The sequence below is a fragment of the Solea senegalensis genome, linkage group LG1 (genome assembly GCF_019176455.1).
Source record: "Solea senegalensis isolate Sse05_10M linkage group LG1, IFAPA_SoseM_1, whole genome shotgun sequence".
NCBI lineage: Eukaryota > Metazoa > Chordata > Actinopteri > Pleuronectiformes > Soleidae > Solea > Solea senegalensis.
The window spans coordinates 21,103,780-21,120,108 of NC_058021.1; the positions used below are offsets into that span (position 1 = coordinate 21,103,780).

General features: G+C 42.3%; 1 protein-coding gene across 1 annotated transcript; it reads right to left on the reverse strand.

The window, feature by feature from the left end:
• Positions 1-1,497: 1,497 nt before the first annotated feature.
• On the reverse strand, positions 1,498-15,767 carry slc22a17 (solute carrier family 22 member 17). The gene is made up of 10 exons (XM_044033141.1): positions 15,181-15,767; positions 13,650-14,201; positions 10,361-10,464; positions 9,034-9,188; positions 8,091-8,256; positions 7,283-7,407; positions 5,438-5,543; positions 5,116-5,339; positions 4,230-4,341; positions 1,498-3,344 (listed from the first exon to the last, which is right to left on the reverse strand). Exons 2-10 carry the CDS (start codon positions 14,124-14,126, stop codon positions 3,068-3,070), a joined length of 1,746 nt encoding a protein of 581 aa, XP_043889076.1. The 5' UTR covers positions 14,127-14,201; positions 15,181-15,767; the 3' UTR covers positions 1,498-3,067.
• Positions 15,768-16,329: the final 562 nt, after the last annotated feature.

Below are 16,329 nucleotides of genomic sequence, written 5' to 3' on the forward strand. Positions count from 1 at the left end.
AAATAAAACATCAAAGGTCCATTGTGTCCAAAAGTTAGGTGAAATTCTTATCATGTGATAGAAATTGAAGATAAAAATCATGTTATTTATAAGTGTACAATCTGCGATCACCTGATTGTACGATAATATTTTTTTATTACCTGGAATTAGCCTTTTTATATTCATATCAGGAGCAGGGTTAATTATGGAGGCCACCATTTTGGATCACATTGTTCTCCAACACACGTTCAACTTCTCCAATAAATGTTACTGAATTTTAACACACTGTAACGGGCTAGTGCATTTGTGTTTATCACCTTTGCAAAATATTATATAATATATTAATGTACACATTTCTTTGAGCAGCAGCTTCATTTGTTTACACTTTGGTTAATACTGTTAAAAACTCACCATCTCGTCATGGGGTTTTGATAAATGTTTAACAGGATTTTATTGATGTTCCTTCTTTCGTCCTTCATCATAGGAGAGACAACCTCATGAGTGGAGCTCTTTGGCCACCTAGTGGTGTGACTTCAAAACAATACAGCGCCATCTGATTTAATGTGCAACATCTACAGGAACATACCATAATAAGCATCAACTCATTACCTGGAATTTAAAGGCCACTTTCACACTGTGTTTGACCTACAGCTGTGGCAGCGGTTTGATTATAGAGTTAAATACTGTGATGTTTCTACAGCCGTGATCAGAGAACAGCCAACACCCTCTGGAAACAATGTCTCGATGCTTAAATAACAACAGTTTTATCCTCTGTTGTTGTGCATGTATGCAGTCAGCTGCACAAACACCAGCACTGCACAATATTATCTCAAAGAATGGAGCAAAGGACTGGACTCCTCCTCTTTTCATGCCTTAACATGTAACTATTTTCATTCTGTGGTTTGGAAACTGTTGTCGGGAGTTTTAATTACTGTTGCTACCTCACTCTGACCCTTTGAAGGGCAATGAGTCATGTCTTAATCATTTCTGTGAAAGTGTTTGAGATGTGCTCCTCCAGGTGCATGTGTAAAGTCCTGTGAATTGTGGTACATTTAAAACCCCATTTATTCTCAATATCTAGAGGGAAATCCTTTGCTGTGCGTCGTGTTGGTTCTAGTGTTGAAGGAGCTACTTTTCTCCCCTTGACAGTCTCACAAAGCAAAGTTTACACTATTGTCATCAAGTTTTTCCAACCTGCCGACATTGGGACACATCTGCTTATCGCAGCAAACTTATTAAGCTCACTTGAAGATGTGTAAAGTGGTATCATGTGCAGCACTGTCAGGGTAGTTTTATCAGACCTGACACTCGTGTCAATGCATCCCTTCTAAACACCTCTTTGTTTGAAGCGGTTAAAAGTACTAGATGTTCTGCTTGACCAGTTTGCCTTCGCTTTCACTTCGACGCTTCTCATTATTTCGTGTAAATCACCCTCCGCGTTCTTCTAACCTGAAGCGGTTACAAGCAGCACTTTCTCTGATCTGATCTTCAGCATTTCCTGATTCATGAGTCCATCAGTTTGTTTATGTAACAAGTTTTAATTTGACATGAAATCAGGCTACAGAGTTAACAGCATCACAGACCACCAGTGTTGTCAGATATAATATTACTCGAGCCAGGTTAATAGTCATAGTATAAGTGTTTGGTGTCGAGTGCAACATACAGATAAAATCAAGAACTACTGAAAGGTTAACAGAGGTTTCGGTGTCCTTCAGTGACTCCTCAAATCAAACCCCCCTCTCATGTCCTCTTACTGCCACACACTCGCAAAACAAGAATTAACCAGATCAGAACAGGCATTAGCCAACAGACTCAAAACAAAGAAGGTAACAGTCATCTTTGGTGTGCGGCTGAGGCGGAGTAGGGGGGTTCATTTGGAAGCTCCGGGCCCTCTTCAGCTCCAAGTCTCACTTCATGTAGCGTCATCATCATTGGGCCCTTTTTTCCAGCATTGATACACATTCAGCTCAAACAACAGGGGACTAGCGTCTGCTTACTCAAAAGTCAGTGTTTAACTTCTAACGTTCATTTGTACCCGTCTTATTCTTTTGCAGCTAAGTGGCCATGTAGAGAATTACTGAGCCAAACAAGAGGAGGAAAAAAAAGCCCTTCAAGTTCCTCTAAACATGCAGATAGCAATGTTAGGAGATCAGAGACGTCAGGAAAACGTAAGCTTTATTCCATGCCAATTTAGCAATATATAGCTTATTACCAACATTTTAAAAACTCTTTATAATTTATTGATTATGCTTATTAACTTAGGTTTTAAATATAGCTGGCTCCAGGCCAGATTCAGTAACTGCAGAGTGAAGATAAAGATTTTCATTTAAGGACGCTTTTGTTCTCCCTTTTTTGTCTCTGATCCAAAAGAAATGTGGATTTAAGTTTAAAAACTGTTCCTTAAATTTGAAGACTGGTCAAATTAACCTTCATCTCTTCCAAAAAAAATATCAGTGAAAATCCTCTCCGCTTTATCGCAAACTGTGCAAGTGTGCATACAGCCTCCACAACTCAAACAGCCACACAAGTTTAAGAAACTAAGTCTAGAGTATTTACAAGGCAAGTGTCACCCACAATCCTGTCAGGAGTGACAGCATACTGTATGTACTGAGTCCTTCTCTGTTCGGAATGGAAACCTTCATGTGAGTTTTCACATTTAGTGTCGTCGTACACAACAAACATGACTAAAAAAAAGAGTCTATGCAGTTTTTAGATGCAAGAATTTGCGACTACTCTCTCAACTTTGTCGCATCTGGGCCGTGAGTCGAAAGCAGCTAACCTCTCTGTCACAGGCTGTGTGGAGGAGCAGCCACCGCCTGTCGCGAGGAGATCGTACTAAAGATACTTAGTGAGTGTGTGTGTACACCACATCTGAACAGAAAGATGAAAAACGCTGGCTGTTCGATCATCAGCCTGTGTTTGAAATGACTAGAGGTCTACAGTATATGTCAGGAAATCTCAACCTCTTTCTCCGTCCATCTTTCTGCACTGCTCCTCTGCGGGAACCTGACAGATGTAAATGTTCCGGCTGCACGCCACACTGACTGATGTCAGTCAGCACAGTCCTTCCCCTCTGTCTCTTTGTCTTTTAAGTCTCTGGGTTGGGTGTCGCGAGGAGCGGCACATTGTCCCTCCTCCTCCTGCCCAGCGGGGGGCGTCTGTACTGTTCCCCATCGGCCAGCGTCTGCGGCAGCGGTTTCCTCTTGCTCTCGGGCAGCAGCAGGATGGACAGCACGGCCAACAGGGCCAGAGACGAGTAGACCACGTGGTGCAGGAAGTAGCCATAGTGGTTCCTCAGGTCCATGAGCGGGGAGCTGAGGCGGCCGACACAGCCCAGAGCGAGGACAGCGCCAACGCCGCTGCCCCTGCACAGACAGACCGAGTTTACGTTTTCAGATTCAAAGACCTTGGTGTCCTTAGTGGTTTTAAAAATGATGCAAAACACATATGATGACACAGGTAGTTTTCTTTAGAGCTGGTTTTGTCATAATAAACACATCTGTGTGTAGATACCAAGTGAAGGTTATTTTCTGCAGTGTTTTGAATACAGAATAACTAAGTATCGTAGTTGAATTTTTTTTTTCTGGCTCATTTCACATGTGGTTATACCATCTCACACTGTCAGACACCATCTCTCTATGAAAAGTAAATAAAAAAGTGACATAAATATCAAATTAATGAATAAATAAATTCCCATTTTGCCACAAAATGTCACCGTGTGCGAGAGAAAAACATAGTGAGGGCAAGATTTAGAAGGAACTCACTGATGAATGCAGATTTTTCTGTCACCATTACACTAAGCAATCTGTGGTAACATCACAATGACAAGGTTATGCCAAAATGTTATCTAATCCATCTTTTATAGGAATTATCATGTTCATCAGATTAAATAACAGTAATGTTTCACAGAGGTGTTAGCTTAGTTTAGCAGAAAGGCTCAAACAGTGGGGGGCAGCAAGCTTGTCTCTTATATCTACAGTATTTGATATGAAATTCCCTCAACCTGAAGCATTTTTAACCCTTCATTTAAAAACATATAATGTAAGACGTGCTATTAACTATAATCTCAATAAATAGGGATTATTTTCTTCTCTGTGATTTGCTGTATCCCTCCATGTCCTGGTTCGCTGCGGGTCAGCAGCACAAAAAAACAGTAACACTTTCTACGTCTTTGAGACATTTCTCAAAAAAAAAAAAAAAATCCAATTTCACTTTAACTTGGTGCAGAGCGTGAGAGTGTGCTGTCCTACCTGATGATGGTGGGCATGATCTCTGCAGTGAAGAGGATGCAGAGGGAGGCAGTGGCCTGAGAGGAGAACAGGCCCAGCACTGAGAAAACCGTGATGGCCGTCTCACTGAGGTCTGGAGAGAAACAGAAGAAGGAGAAATCTCACATCTGATGCAGAAAGTGCAACATTTTATATTTTGTTGTTTGTAGGGACATTTAAATATGCCAGATTAAAAACATTAGCTAATGTACATCTGTACCCCCAAGACAGGTCAATGTAATAATGTAATGTATATACACAACAACAACATCAATAAAAAAGGTGAAGCAGCACAGTCTCTGTTTTGGTTAATGAAGATAATATGTGATAGGAGTTAATTAAGGGTCCAAACTGTGAGGTGATTAAGCACTTAAGTCCTCATGGGACGGTGCTTCTGCCCTTTTACCCATAATACATGAAAGCACTGCCAGACACAGGCTTGACTTTGCTGCCACTGCAGTGTCCTATATAATTGTCAATGTCATGCTCATTATCAGCCACACGGGGGAGACAGTGTTGTTTCTACACCCAGCTGTGAAATACACAAAGGAATCTAGTTTGTGTTTTTCCATGAACTCAGCTGACAGGTTTGATTTAAATCTCTCGCTCATAGTCTGTGAGGAACCAGGTCAACGTGACGGATGCGGAGCAATAGTCTGACAGGACAACATCTGATTCACTTTAAAACTCGTCCCGGTTCAGAGGGGACAAGTGAGTGTGGTTTGATTTCCCCCAGTACAAAGTGGCATGAGGGAAAAGGCAGGTGATGATTTATGGCGGTCCACCTTGTTGGCAAGGACTATTAATAGCTCTGCTCATTTAACTCTAAGTGCCCTTGGAGGAAAATGACATCCTGCTGCTGACTTACACTCCATGAGTCCGAGAAGGATCAAAGAGGCCAACCCTGTCATCGTCATGGAGAGGAGCAGGATGCCACGGCGACCGCACCTGTCCACGGTCGCCCAGAGCAGGAACCAGGCGCCACCACCTGCACACACCGACAACAGGTACATCCAGTAGAAACTGGGGGCGGTGCCTCTGACGTCACCTCGGAACGAGCTGTAGCAGTGACTAATGCCATGAGAGATGAACCTGAGGGAGGAAGGACGAAGAGACGCAGAGTGAGCAGCTTTTGAAAAACTGATTTCACACAGGCAGGCATGCAGAGCCGAGGATGCGGGGCAACTTACGAGGTGAAGCCAAGCACACACAAGTTCTTCCAGATGTTCCTGCTGTGGAAGAGCTCGGGGAAGGACAGGTGGGGGCGGGAGGAGGTGGTCGTCTCTGAGTCCAGCTCTGCAGGAGACAAACAGGACAGAAACACAGTTGAATAACAGTCCAACAGAACAAAATATAATGACGCAAGGTAATTTATCTTTTATTTATGAACTCATTCTCAGTCGATTCATGCAGCACATACCCAGGTCACTATTTGACCTCTACTATTCAGCATTTAAAAGCAGCAGCGAGAGACCACAGACTTTACTGCAGTAACGCATTGGCTGTTGGCAGAAAAAAGGGGCATTTCAACTGACTTGACGACTGAACTGTCATCATATAAAATGTTGAATTACATTTATTTTTTATCCTTCTTTTGCATCTGTTACAAGACAACAAAAAAGCAAATTTACAGACATCCCTGGAGACTGGAAACTAATTCATATTATATCACATAAAACTCAAAATGTCATAATATCTGATTCCACAGTGTAAAAAGTCAAATGTTCCTGATTCAGAGCATCATGGGGTGTAATGTACAATGTCAGTGCTACTGCTGTGTGTGTGTGTGTGTGTGTGTGTGTGTGTGTGTGTGTGTGTGTAAAAACACGCTAAAGTAGATGTTGAGCTGCTTTGACTGTGATACTTCCCCTCACAAATCCCAGATGACTCCTGTTACCGGAGGTGATAACAGTCAGATCCCAGATGTGTGTAACTCACAGTGTAGAATAACATACTGGCTGTTTCTATGTCTGACCAAGTTTAAGGTTTCTAAGCAGAATTAATGTGATGTAACGAAATCTGATGTAATCTATGCAAATGTGAGTCATTCGCAGACACGCAGATATCGGCAATTAAGTTTGCTGGGTTGGCGTATGCCCAAATATGACATTTTAAAGTCACAAACGATGGAGAAAAACATGTAGGCTGTTGTAAACGGTTTTATTATTATTATTCATAATTAAGTTTGAGATGAAACACTAAAATATGAAGACTTGAGTACTTTGAATAATCATTGTTTGGTCCATAAAATGTCAGAAAATTTTGAAAACTGTTGATTAGTGTTTTTAAAACATGGAAATGATGATGTTCTCCAATCAAAATAATTCTGTTTTAATAATTTTTTTGTTTTATTCAAAAATTTAAAAAGTTGTTTTAATACTTTAAAAAAAAAAAAACAACTACAATCGAGTCATTGTTTCAGCCCTAATTTTAGCTTTTGCTTAGGTAATATCTGCTCACGGACAGTCCTGACATCACTGAATAAAGATCCAACTCTGATTATTACCCAGCTGCTGGATCTGTTGGTATGCTCCTTTAAAATTCCATCTTTACACAGGAACCCTGACCTTTGAATAAATAATGAGTTAGAACTGGGCATTATTATGTGCTGGTGGTAGTGGTGTGTGATAGGTGCTCAAACAATAAGAAACATCTAAATAATGCAGACTGCATAAACTGAATGTGTATTCAGACTCAGATGAGTCACTCTCATTTTAAGAAGCAGGATGAAGAAGTAAACCTGTCGCTATGTACACGCACACCAGATTATCCCTAACTAGATAATGTCAACGTAACCACAATTTGTTTTTGCCTAATTAAATCTTCATGAGGACTACTAGTCCTGACATGGTCAGTGCTTCTGCCAGAGAAGGTCCTAAAGATGTAATAAATATACTTAACCAACCTAACCCCCTACCACATGCAATGGTTGACACACACCTAGGCCTGAACAACAAAACCTTCAAAAAGCTCTTAAAAGATGTGAGGACCAGCTAAAATGTCCTCACTTGGTCCAAATGTCCTCACACACACACCTGTGAAGCTCTCGTCGTCCCTCAAGTCTCTGCTTGAATTTCTTCTCTCACTGAAAGAGTTCATGTCTGCAGATCGTTCTGACAGAAGGAGCCAGCGAGGAGACTCTGGAAAAACCCCAGGAATGCTGCAGGAGCGCAGGGAGAAAAAAACACACACACTCACTTTTTGACCTCAGCTAACCTTTACTAAGCACCCACACAATTAGAGATTAAGTGCTGTGACTCCAACATGGAAAAGAACAAATGTGGGTCAAGAAGTAGCCACATTCTTTATTTCTTAATCCAGCTTTTCTTCCATTCATATTAAAAAGCCAAACTTTATTGCCAGTAATCTTTCTATAATTAATTTGATTTTGAAACTGCAGTGAAAGCCGATTTTGGAACAGAGGTCTTTAACAGAGACAAGTCTCTTATGTGTTCTGACAAGAGCTAAAGGGCTCAGGGCAATGAATGGACCTGAATCGATACAATCCAATAGCTTTCAACACATCAGTTGGCATCAAGACACTCTGACGACGAGTAAGTTCCTCCATTCGCCCTGTTTTACTCTGCACTTTCACATTAAAATGAAGGGTTAGGGTTAAAAAATGTTACTTGTGACTTAAAGATCCAGTGTGTAACATTTCAGTTTATTGCAGGAATTGAATATACCACCTATATTTGTATAAAAAATGTCATTTGGTTTAGAATAATCATTTTACGTGTCCCTAAGACCAAGCAGACTGAGTTTAATGTGTGTTTTGAAGCAGTGAGTTACAATGGCCCTAATTCCAAAATACTAGACCATTAAAACACAAAAATCTCATACCCATAGCTGAGAAACAGTGTGAGCGGTGCGGCCCCAGCTCCCAGCAGGCCCCTCCAGGACTGACAGCCCAGAGCCACAGCGAGCAGCAGCAGCTCTCCGGCCACAGTCATCAGCCCGGCCAGCATGGTCACCACCAGCCTCAGTGAGGGTTCACACAGCTCCAGACCTGACACACAAACACATGACATGTTAGGTGATGCTGTCGGAAGCAAACCGCGACAAACCTTCTGTCCCTGTATGCTCTGGATTATTCCCTGATTATTTTACGAATATGAGGTGTGGTTCATGTGCTGCAAAATCCAGTTGTAGCAGTTAGGACGTTCAGTTTATCAGTGTTCTCTAAAATCCAGGGTTTTGAAAAGACATGGTTCAGTTTCACTTGAAGCATGTTTATTTGAAGAGATTGTGCTATGTCCTGTTTTAAGACACTCTTGTTAGCACAGCATGTTATTTTGTTTTTCTTAGAGAACTAGCTCAGTGAACACTGAGCAGGAGAAGCTAAAAATATGCTTTTTTTTGTTATCTACTTGGCCTGATTGTATTTATTTTATTAAAGAGCAGGAGCAGCTAAATGTAGCAGTTAACTTAAAACCAAATGTTATGTTTGATTCTTATGATTTCTGTGACGCAAAGAAAAATATTGATACAATAAATAAGAATTGCAATACAAAACGAATCTGCACCCAAGTATTGAGCAACACACTATTTCATACTCATCTTTAAGTTGGTTCTGTCAGATTTCCTCCAGTGGAGTATTTTCTTTCCACTGCTGCTTGCTCATTTTGTGAACTATTGGGTTTCTCTTCTCTCTACAATATTGTAAAGGCTTTTGCCTTACTATGTACAGAGCCTTGAGATAATGTAATGTTGTGATTTGGCGCTGTACATATAAATTGAATTGAATTGAATAAAATAAATAGTTATGTGCTGTTAAAATACTTACGGGTGATGTACAGAATGAGGTAGACTCCTGCACTTGCAGCTGCCAGACAGAAACGCATGACGATGAAGATGGGGGGATTCGGCGAGACGCACACCAGCACCCCAAACACCACAGACAGAGTCAAGGAGGTCAGCAGAGTCTTGGACCTGCCCAGTCTGTAGAGACATGCAACACAGTAGTGATACAAGACTTACTGACAGATATGACTTCCATAATGTTCACCTTACACTCAAACTAACACCAAAACCACTTTTTTACATGTCAGCTTCATGTTTATAACAACTTTATTTTTAAATGTTCAGATTAATTATGTATTGAAACCCTATTTTAACAAATACAAACTATGTCATCACTACTTGTGACATAGTTCATCTAACTTCCAGCTTCGTGCAGGTGCAGCACTTTTATTTCCCTGCTGCAGATGAGAACTGTTTCTTCATTGTGTGTCCCTGTAGGAGGCATTATTTCACCAGCCTTAACAGACAGATGCTAAACTCAGTTGGTCAGCAAATTAATGAAGGCTGTTAGCTGATTAAACTGGCATCATCTCCCTCACAGTCCCCACAGAACTGCATTTCCCCCCGTGTGTGCTTCAGTCTGACAGCACTGAACAAACAGACAGCTTGTCAGGGGTATTTGGGGTCTGTCTAATCCAGAATGAAAAGCATGGAGTCCTGAAATCACACATTTTCTTCTTTATTGCTAGTGTGTAGTAAATTAATTGGTCACATATTGTGTAGAGTTTCAGTACATTTACAGCAATTTAGTTTGCACCTTAAAATTTAAACAAAAATACATTTTGAACATTTAAAAAAAAAAAGGAGTTATTTTTTTGAATCACAAAGATTACAAAATGTTCTTTTTAACTTCTTGCTCACATGTAATTGACACAGGATTTGTCTGATTTGTAGCCATCCATCTATTGTCCACCACTATATCCTTCACACTGAGAGGGCCAACGTATAGAGATGAACAACTATTAACTCACACCTACAGGCAATATAGAGTGTTTGATTAACCTCAAAATGTGAGAGGAAACTGGAGAAAAGCAAACCAGCAAACTATTAATTGTGAGGTAACTGTGTTACCGTTTCTGGTTGGTCGAACCTAAATCTAAAAAAATGCTGCTGAGTCACCAGCTGAGTCACCAACATAGTCCAGAAAAACAGCAAATTATGTGAGCGGTTCATCACTTTTGAGAAGGTTTTACACCTGTGTATCCAAAGATAACACATAGCCTTTCACAGCAGGTGAAGATAACCTTTTTTATTTTAAATGTGTGCTTCCGAAACACTAAATATCCTGTGTGCGTGTGTGTATGTACTACCTGTCAGCAGCATAGCCCAGACCCAGACAGCCAGTAAGGACACCCAGGATGAAGCACACCTCCTCCACTGGCACCAGCCAGTACTGGCCACACACCAGATCCCACTGGACAGCACAGACACAAGAGTGGAGAGCGAGTAACTCATCAGGCAAACATGGTTGAATCAGGAAAAGCAATTCAATATTTACTAAGTACTTTTTTTAAACTACTACAAAATAATAACAAAAGCATATTACAAATTGAAAGTGAAAACAAAACACCCTTAAATTAGATTAAGCAAAACAATTTTAACTTCTCAGATTTAATGCTTACACTGCCTATGTTTGAGTGCCTGACACACTTGCATTTTCTCTAGACTCATGCATGATAAAGGCACAAGCACTTGTATTTTTAATCTCAGTCAGAGGACACTAGTGTATTACTGTTTATATATAGTCATAACACTAACAGCAGCGGGAGCAGTACCAATAATTATAGCAGCGTTAGGGACATTCTCGTCACATGTATTATAAAGCAGTGCAGCCACATGGAAAGTCACCACTTCTGTTAAATAGAAACCCAGATATCTGCTCTCACATCGGAGTTTTAATCACATCAAATCAACCCACTAATTTGCACTCACAGCTGAGCTGGAAGCAAAAATGATTTTAATGATGTAGAGGGAGGGAGGGAGGTAGGGAGGGAGAGCCAGAGGGCCAGTGATAAAAAACACCTTGTAAAGTCGGAGCCGGTGCAGAGATACATAAAAGCCTGTAACGTACTATCAGCCGTCCTGTTGCTAAGGCACAGAGTCACAGCAGTGCTCAGTACCCGGGTAAAGGGCAGCACAACAACTCACAGAGCTCATGAGGGTGGAATGCGTTGGACAACAGAAGGTGAAATGCACTCAAACCAGTTTTGGAAACTCCTCAGACTGGTTTTGTAAGTGACGCATGAGATCTGAGTAAACATTTGGGTGAAAAGGTAAAAAGTATGTTATATGTGTGAGCTCATAGATCCACAGCACAGTGAGGTTTAGTATTGTTAAGTAATTAAGTATTTATTGATCAGAAGCAGACGTGAAGCTGATCAGACCTCCTTCCTGCTTTCTGAGCATCAGACTGCCAGCTCAGCAACACAAAGCAAGTCAGCACTGAAGGAAAGGATTTATCATAACAGCAAAAAAAAAAAACAGTATAATATGTAGCCTGAGGGATAAAGAAGACTATCAGCTATCTTGTTGTTCTGAACAGATGTACTTTTTTTATACATGCTGCTGCTAAAAACTCCCCATGGCCACATTTCTGTAGGTTCAGCTGCAGTTGTGTGGGTGGATTACCAGCAAAATGCCCTAATACCACAGCCTGGAAGACTGGGTGTGGTTCCTACATCAGTAAGCACAGAAATGAAAACAGACACACAAGCCGCAGGCCTTAGAATAAGACTGTGAGTGGCCGCTGAAAACAGTGACAGCACAGGTCCAGTGGTCTTAGCTCTGGAACCTGGGATCTGCTCTACAATGGCCAACTGCCACACATGCGGTCTACAAGGTGACCCAACACAGTCTTCATCTGTTTGCATGTATTTATCAATTACATAATTATTATTTATTTATCTATTTATTATGTAATATCACCCTAAAAAAGTCCACACACATGCAAGAAAGACAATATGAAGAGCAGGACCAGTGGACATGTGAGAAACAAGAGCTCCACTGTCAGCCTGGAGGATTAGGTTTCCCTTAGGGATGCAATGGTATCATCAGTTTCATGATATTGTGCAACAACAAAACTGTCAAGATACAACTGTGAACCTGAGATGAATCAAACAATAGGTTTTCTGGGCCAAAACTATAGCTTTGTTGAGACTTTGACCAATCATCGGACATTCAGAGAAAGTGTGGGTTCTTCTGCTACAATTAGTCATATCCAGCAAAGGAAACTTGAAAAAGGAACGAGTCTAAAAGAGAGAAACTCAACAATCAACTATACTAACATTTAAAGGACAGACTGACGTTCCATTGTGATGTGTATCTAGCCCTTAATTAGTTTTTTTTATTAATTTTTTATTAATTTTATTTAAGTATTCCTCTGCATTTTGACCCATCCTAGAATTAGGAGCAGCTTAATCTTTCACAGATCAACATGAATTCAGTGTCTAACCACCAGAGCTCATCTTGGTCAAAGGTAGATGCCTACATCAACTGCACACCTATGACAGGTGGGTGAGCTGTGCTTGAAGGTGCTAGTGTGTCCTGGAGCCCGCAGAAAAGATTGGCTTCATTTTTTTCTTCACTTTTCAAACTTGCAGTGTTCAGACCTGACCCACAATTTCACACACAGCCCAATCTGGAAGCACTGAAATTAAAATCAGCACACTACTCCTTTAATAAGCTCTAACAAGTCTTGGCTGTAGCTCCTCAGAATGACGAGTTAATCTCTCCTCTTTGAACAAGTCCATGTACTTTACCCCCATGCCATCATGACCCGGCACACACCTGACACTGTGCAAAGGCATGAAGTGCACTTCCATTAGAGCAATGAAGTCTGTTACATCACATACTACAACCTGCCTCACATGTGAGAGCATAGAAAAACACAGTGGGAGTGGGGGAGTGTGTGAGTGGACACTGTAGCTAACCTGACCAGAACCTTGTTTGGTTACATAATCTCAGCCAAGAACAATCTGTTTTTTCACTCTCTCAGATTTTAAAGTCCATTAAATTTAAAATATTTTGTTTTTTGTAGCCTCAGAATAAGCATTAAAAGGCAAGGACCTTGTTTTACGAATGTTGCCATCTTACAACGCTATTATTACAGCAATAGATAAACCAGCTGATGTGCATATTTGAGGCATTTTGAAGTACATGCTTACTTTGCATATGAAGCACGACATCCTGTCTGGTATGAAGGTTCAGCAGTGGTGTGTATGAAACAACAGCACCAGACTTTAATGGATCAACCACTGCACACATTCATTGACACTAGTCAAACATGAGGTCTGCATAAGAAAATGGGATCAGGGATTTCTTAACATCCCATGCATTTACAACCACAACTAAGTGTAACCTTAAAAAAAAAGGAAGCTATGATGGATTACAATCAAAGGGAATCAAGGCTACTTCACCAAAAGCAAATTAATGATCAGAGAAGCTTTAAAGTTTCAGAGGAGCTTTAAACTTTGCGAGGCTTTGCAAAAAGAGAGACCGCATGCTCAGCAAGATGACTAAAGGAACAAATTTAAGTCCACACAAACAAAAGCTGAGACAGTAAACCATGCCAGGACTGTAAACAGAGAACTGGAGTTTTACCTCTGTGACTATGTTGTTCCTCAGCCCCTCAGTGACGTTGTAGTCCCAGCCTGCCTCACAGTCAACCACTGCTGACTGGCTGCCGTTGACATACTGCTTACACTGGGATGGGCCCTTGCTGTCCCCTGGCCCCGCAACCTTCTCCCAGGGCAAGGAGGCGTTCAGGACCTCCAGTGATAGTGGCGGCCCTGGTAGGTGGCAGTGATGGGGTGGGGCGAGGGTGATGAGAGAGTCGGACGCAAGCAGAAAGGCCAGAAAGAGGTTGGGGAGGATGGAGAGAGCAATCAGCACCCTCTGCTTCTTTCTGCCCAGAGCCAACACCATCACCTCACCTGTGGGAGGCAATGAAGGTGGCGCAGGAAGGGAGGAAGAGGACGGGGCTGGGGAGGAGGGCACAGGGGAGGAGGGAACAGACGGAGGGGGAGCGGGACATGGCGAAGGGGAGACAAGGGGGGGAGAGTCCGGAGATGTCATCATCTGGTGGGTTACAGGCAGAGGTCAGAGTTGTTGTGGTGGTATTTTCCCACGTAGAAGGGCAAGCGTGGGAGAGCTCTGCAAGAGACAAAGATCAGATCAGTAACATGCAGAGGTGAAGTGATTCATGTGTGTCCAAAGAGATTATTACACAAGTTACAAACTGAGCAGAGCCACCTGTCCCCTACGACCAAAGAAACAACCTTAGTAGGCCAACATAAAACTGCTATAACTGTGTCCTCAGCTATCTAACCATGTCCTAAACCTGTACTAAACTTGTCCTTACTAAGTCAACAGACTCACCTTGTCCTACAACACTCCTTATCTGTTTAACCTTGTCCTCGTCAGCAGTCAAAACTTGTCCTAACCCTGTCTTCATGGGCCTAACCATGGGCAGTCTCATCTTGTTCTAAACCTGTCCTAACCTTGTCCTTGGCAGTATAACTGTGTCATAACCCTGTCTTCAGTGATCTAACTTTATGGCACACCTGTCCTAACTGTGTCCTAAGCAACCTAACTTTGTCTTAAACATGTCCACATCAGTCTAACCCCATCCCTGACCCTGTCTTCAGCATCCTAAACCTATTCTACCCCAGGAGATAGTCTGTGTCCCTGTCTCCTGCAGACTAACCTTGCCTTATCCATGTCTCCGTCAGTCTAACCATGTCCTAACAGTGTCCCAATCAGTCTAGTCCATTCTTTTCAAGTCCTCAGCCACTTCCTCTGTGGGGTACATGCAATTCTTCGAGTCGGACTTCCAGTCTCTAACACAGGAAGAATGGCAGAAAGAATTCCCAAAGGGTTACATAAGAGCTTTCACTCGGGGATGTGGGCGGGAGTGTAACCCACCAGGGTCTATCCTGCCCGGCCTCTGTTGACGCACTGACCCCCAAACAACTGAGCAGCGATGTGAGCGGAATAAAACGGTGATGTATAAACCAAGGTAACAAACGGAGCTGGGCCATGCGAGCCACTCTGTGGAGATCGGACCCACACCAGCCCCGGTACAGATCCCTCAGCCCCCGCTCTTAAAGAACACGAACATGCCTTTACTCACCTCTAAAACGTCGTTAAATGCGAGGGGAGATGCTGCCGACCGTTGTTGTCTCCTGCACACATCCACACATTGCGGGCTGAGGAGGGAGGCACAGCGGAGTCTTTCGCAACCCGCAGTTACCGTTTTTCCTCCTCCGCGCCTCGACGCCAGGAGGTTCCGTCCGTGAAACCAAGACACATTTACTAGGAGACGTGTCGTAGTTCGACTAACACTGGCACAACAGCTGTTGCTGAGAAAAAACACCGGTCTGCTGTCAGCCAGTCAATCCGGAGCGCAGCTAACCCTCCGCCGCTTGGAGATGTGGGATGCTACGCCGCTCTCCTGCCGTCGCTGCCCGACTCCAAGTGTCTATCTGCCGACATGACACCCTCACACCATGAGGCAGCGGACGAGTGCGTCAACTTCAGGTCAGAGGAAAACCGTGTCGTTGCTGCGCCGGTGGCGAACAAAGGGACGTTAGAGAAACAGCACCGGGAGAAGGAGAAGCCTGTGCGTGTGAGGCTCCGGGTAACTTCGACAATTATCGGCTGAACCCGTCAAAGCGACGTCCCCTCGTGTCATTGTTGACTAAGATCGTTTCTGTATGAGGATGAGTCACTCAGTGCTGAATCCACTTCATGCGTAGTCACTTCCTGGTTCCCAATAAGCCAGCCTGCCCATTTCCGGTGAGCAGTTAGTCAACGATGCACATTTTTTCTAAGTTACCACGAACCACGATGTTTTAAGTTTTATCACTAATTTTACCCTACAAACTAAGTTTCCCCTAAGTGACAACTGACTTTTTTACACTTACATTTTAGCAGAAACGTAAGTGACACATGCATTTATTTAATTGTGCTCTCCGTCAGTCTGCACATTCAATTTAAAAACAAATTGGAATATGTGTGTGTCATATGTCTATAATAAAATGGGAATTTCCGCTTTGTTATTTACATTTTAAAGGCTCAGTGTGTGTAACAATTAATGATGTTTAACGGTGACACTGCAGATTGTAACAAATGGAAGACTCTGGACTCTTTTCCAAGTGTGTCAGGGAACTACAGTGGCCTTTACAGACCAAAAAGGATGTTCCTCTTTTACAGTAAAAGCCTCAGTTTCAAAAAACAAAACACACAATCTGGCTGGTCTATCTATTTGGGCTGCTGAAGA

What these genes read in the sequence shown, in the direction of transcription:
- slc22a17 (XM_044033141.1), bottom strand. Translation starts at nt 14,126, where the DNA reads ATGATGACATCTCCGGACTCTCCCCCCCTTGTCTCCCCTTCGCCATGT. An exon ending in TGTGTGCTTGGCTTCACCTC is followed by an intron (nt 5,340 to 5,437) that starts GTAAGTTGCCCC and finishes TTCCTCCCTCAG; the next exon opens with GTTCATCTCTCATGGCATTA. An exon ending in CCTTCTCGGACTCATGGAGT is followed by an intron (nt 4,342 to 5,115) that starts GTAAGTCAGCAG and finishes GTTTCTCTCCAG; the next exon opens with ACCTCAGTGAGACGGCCATC.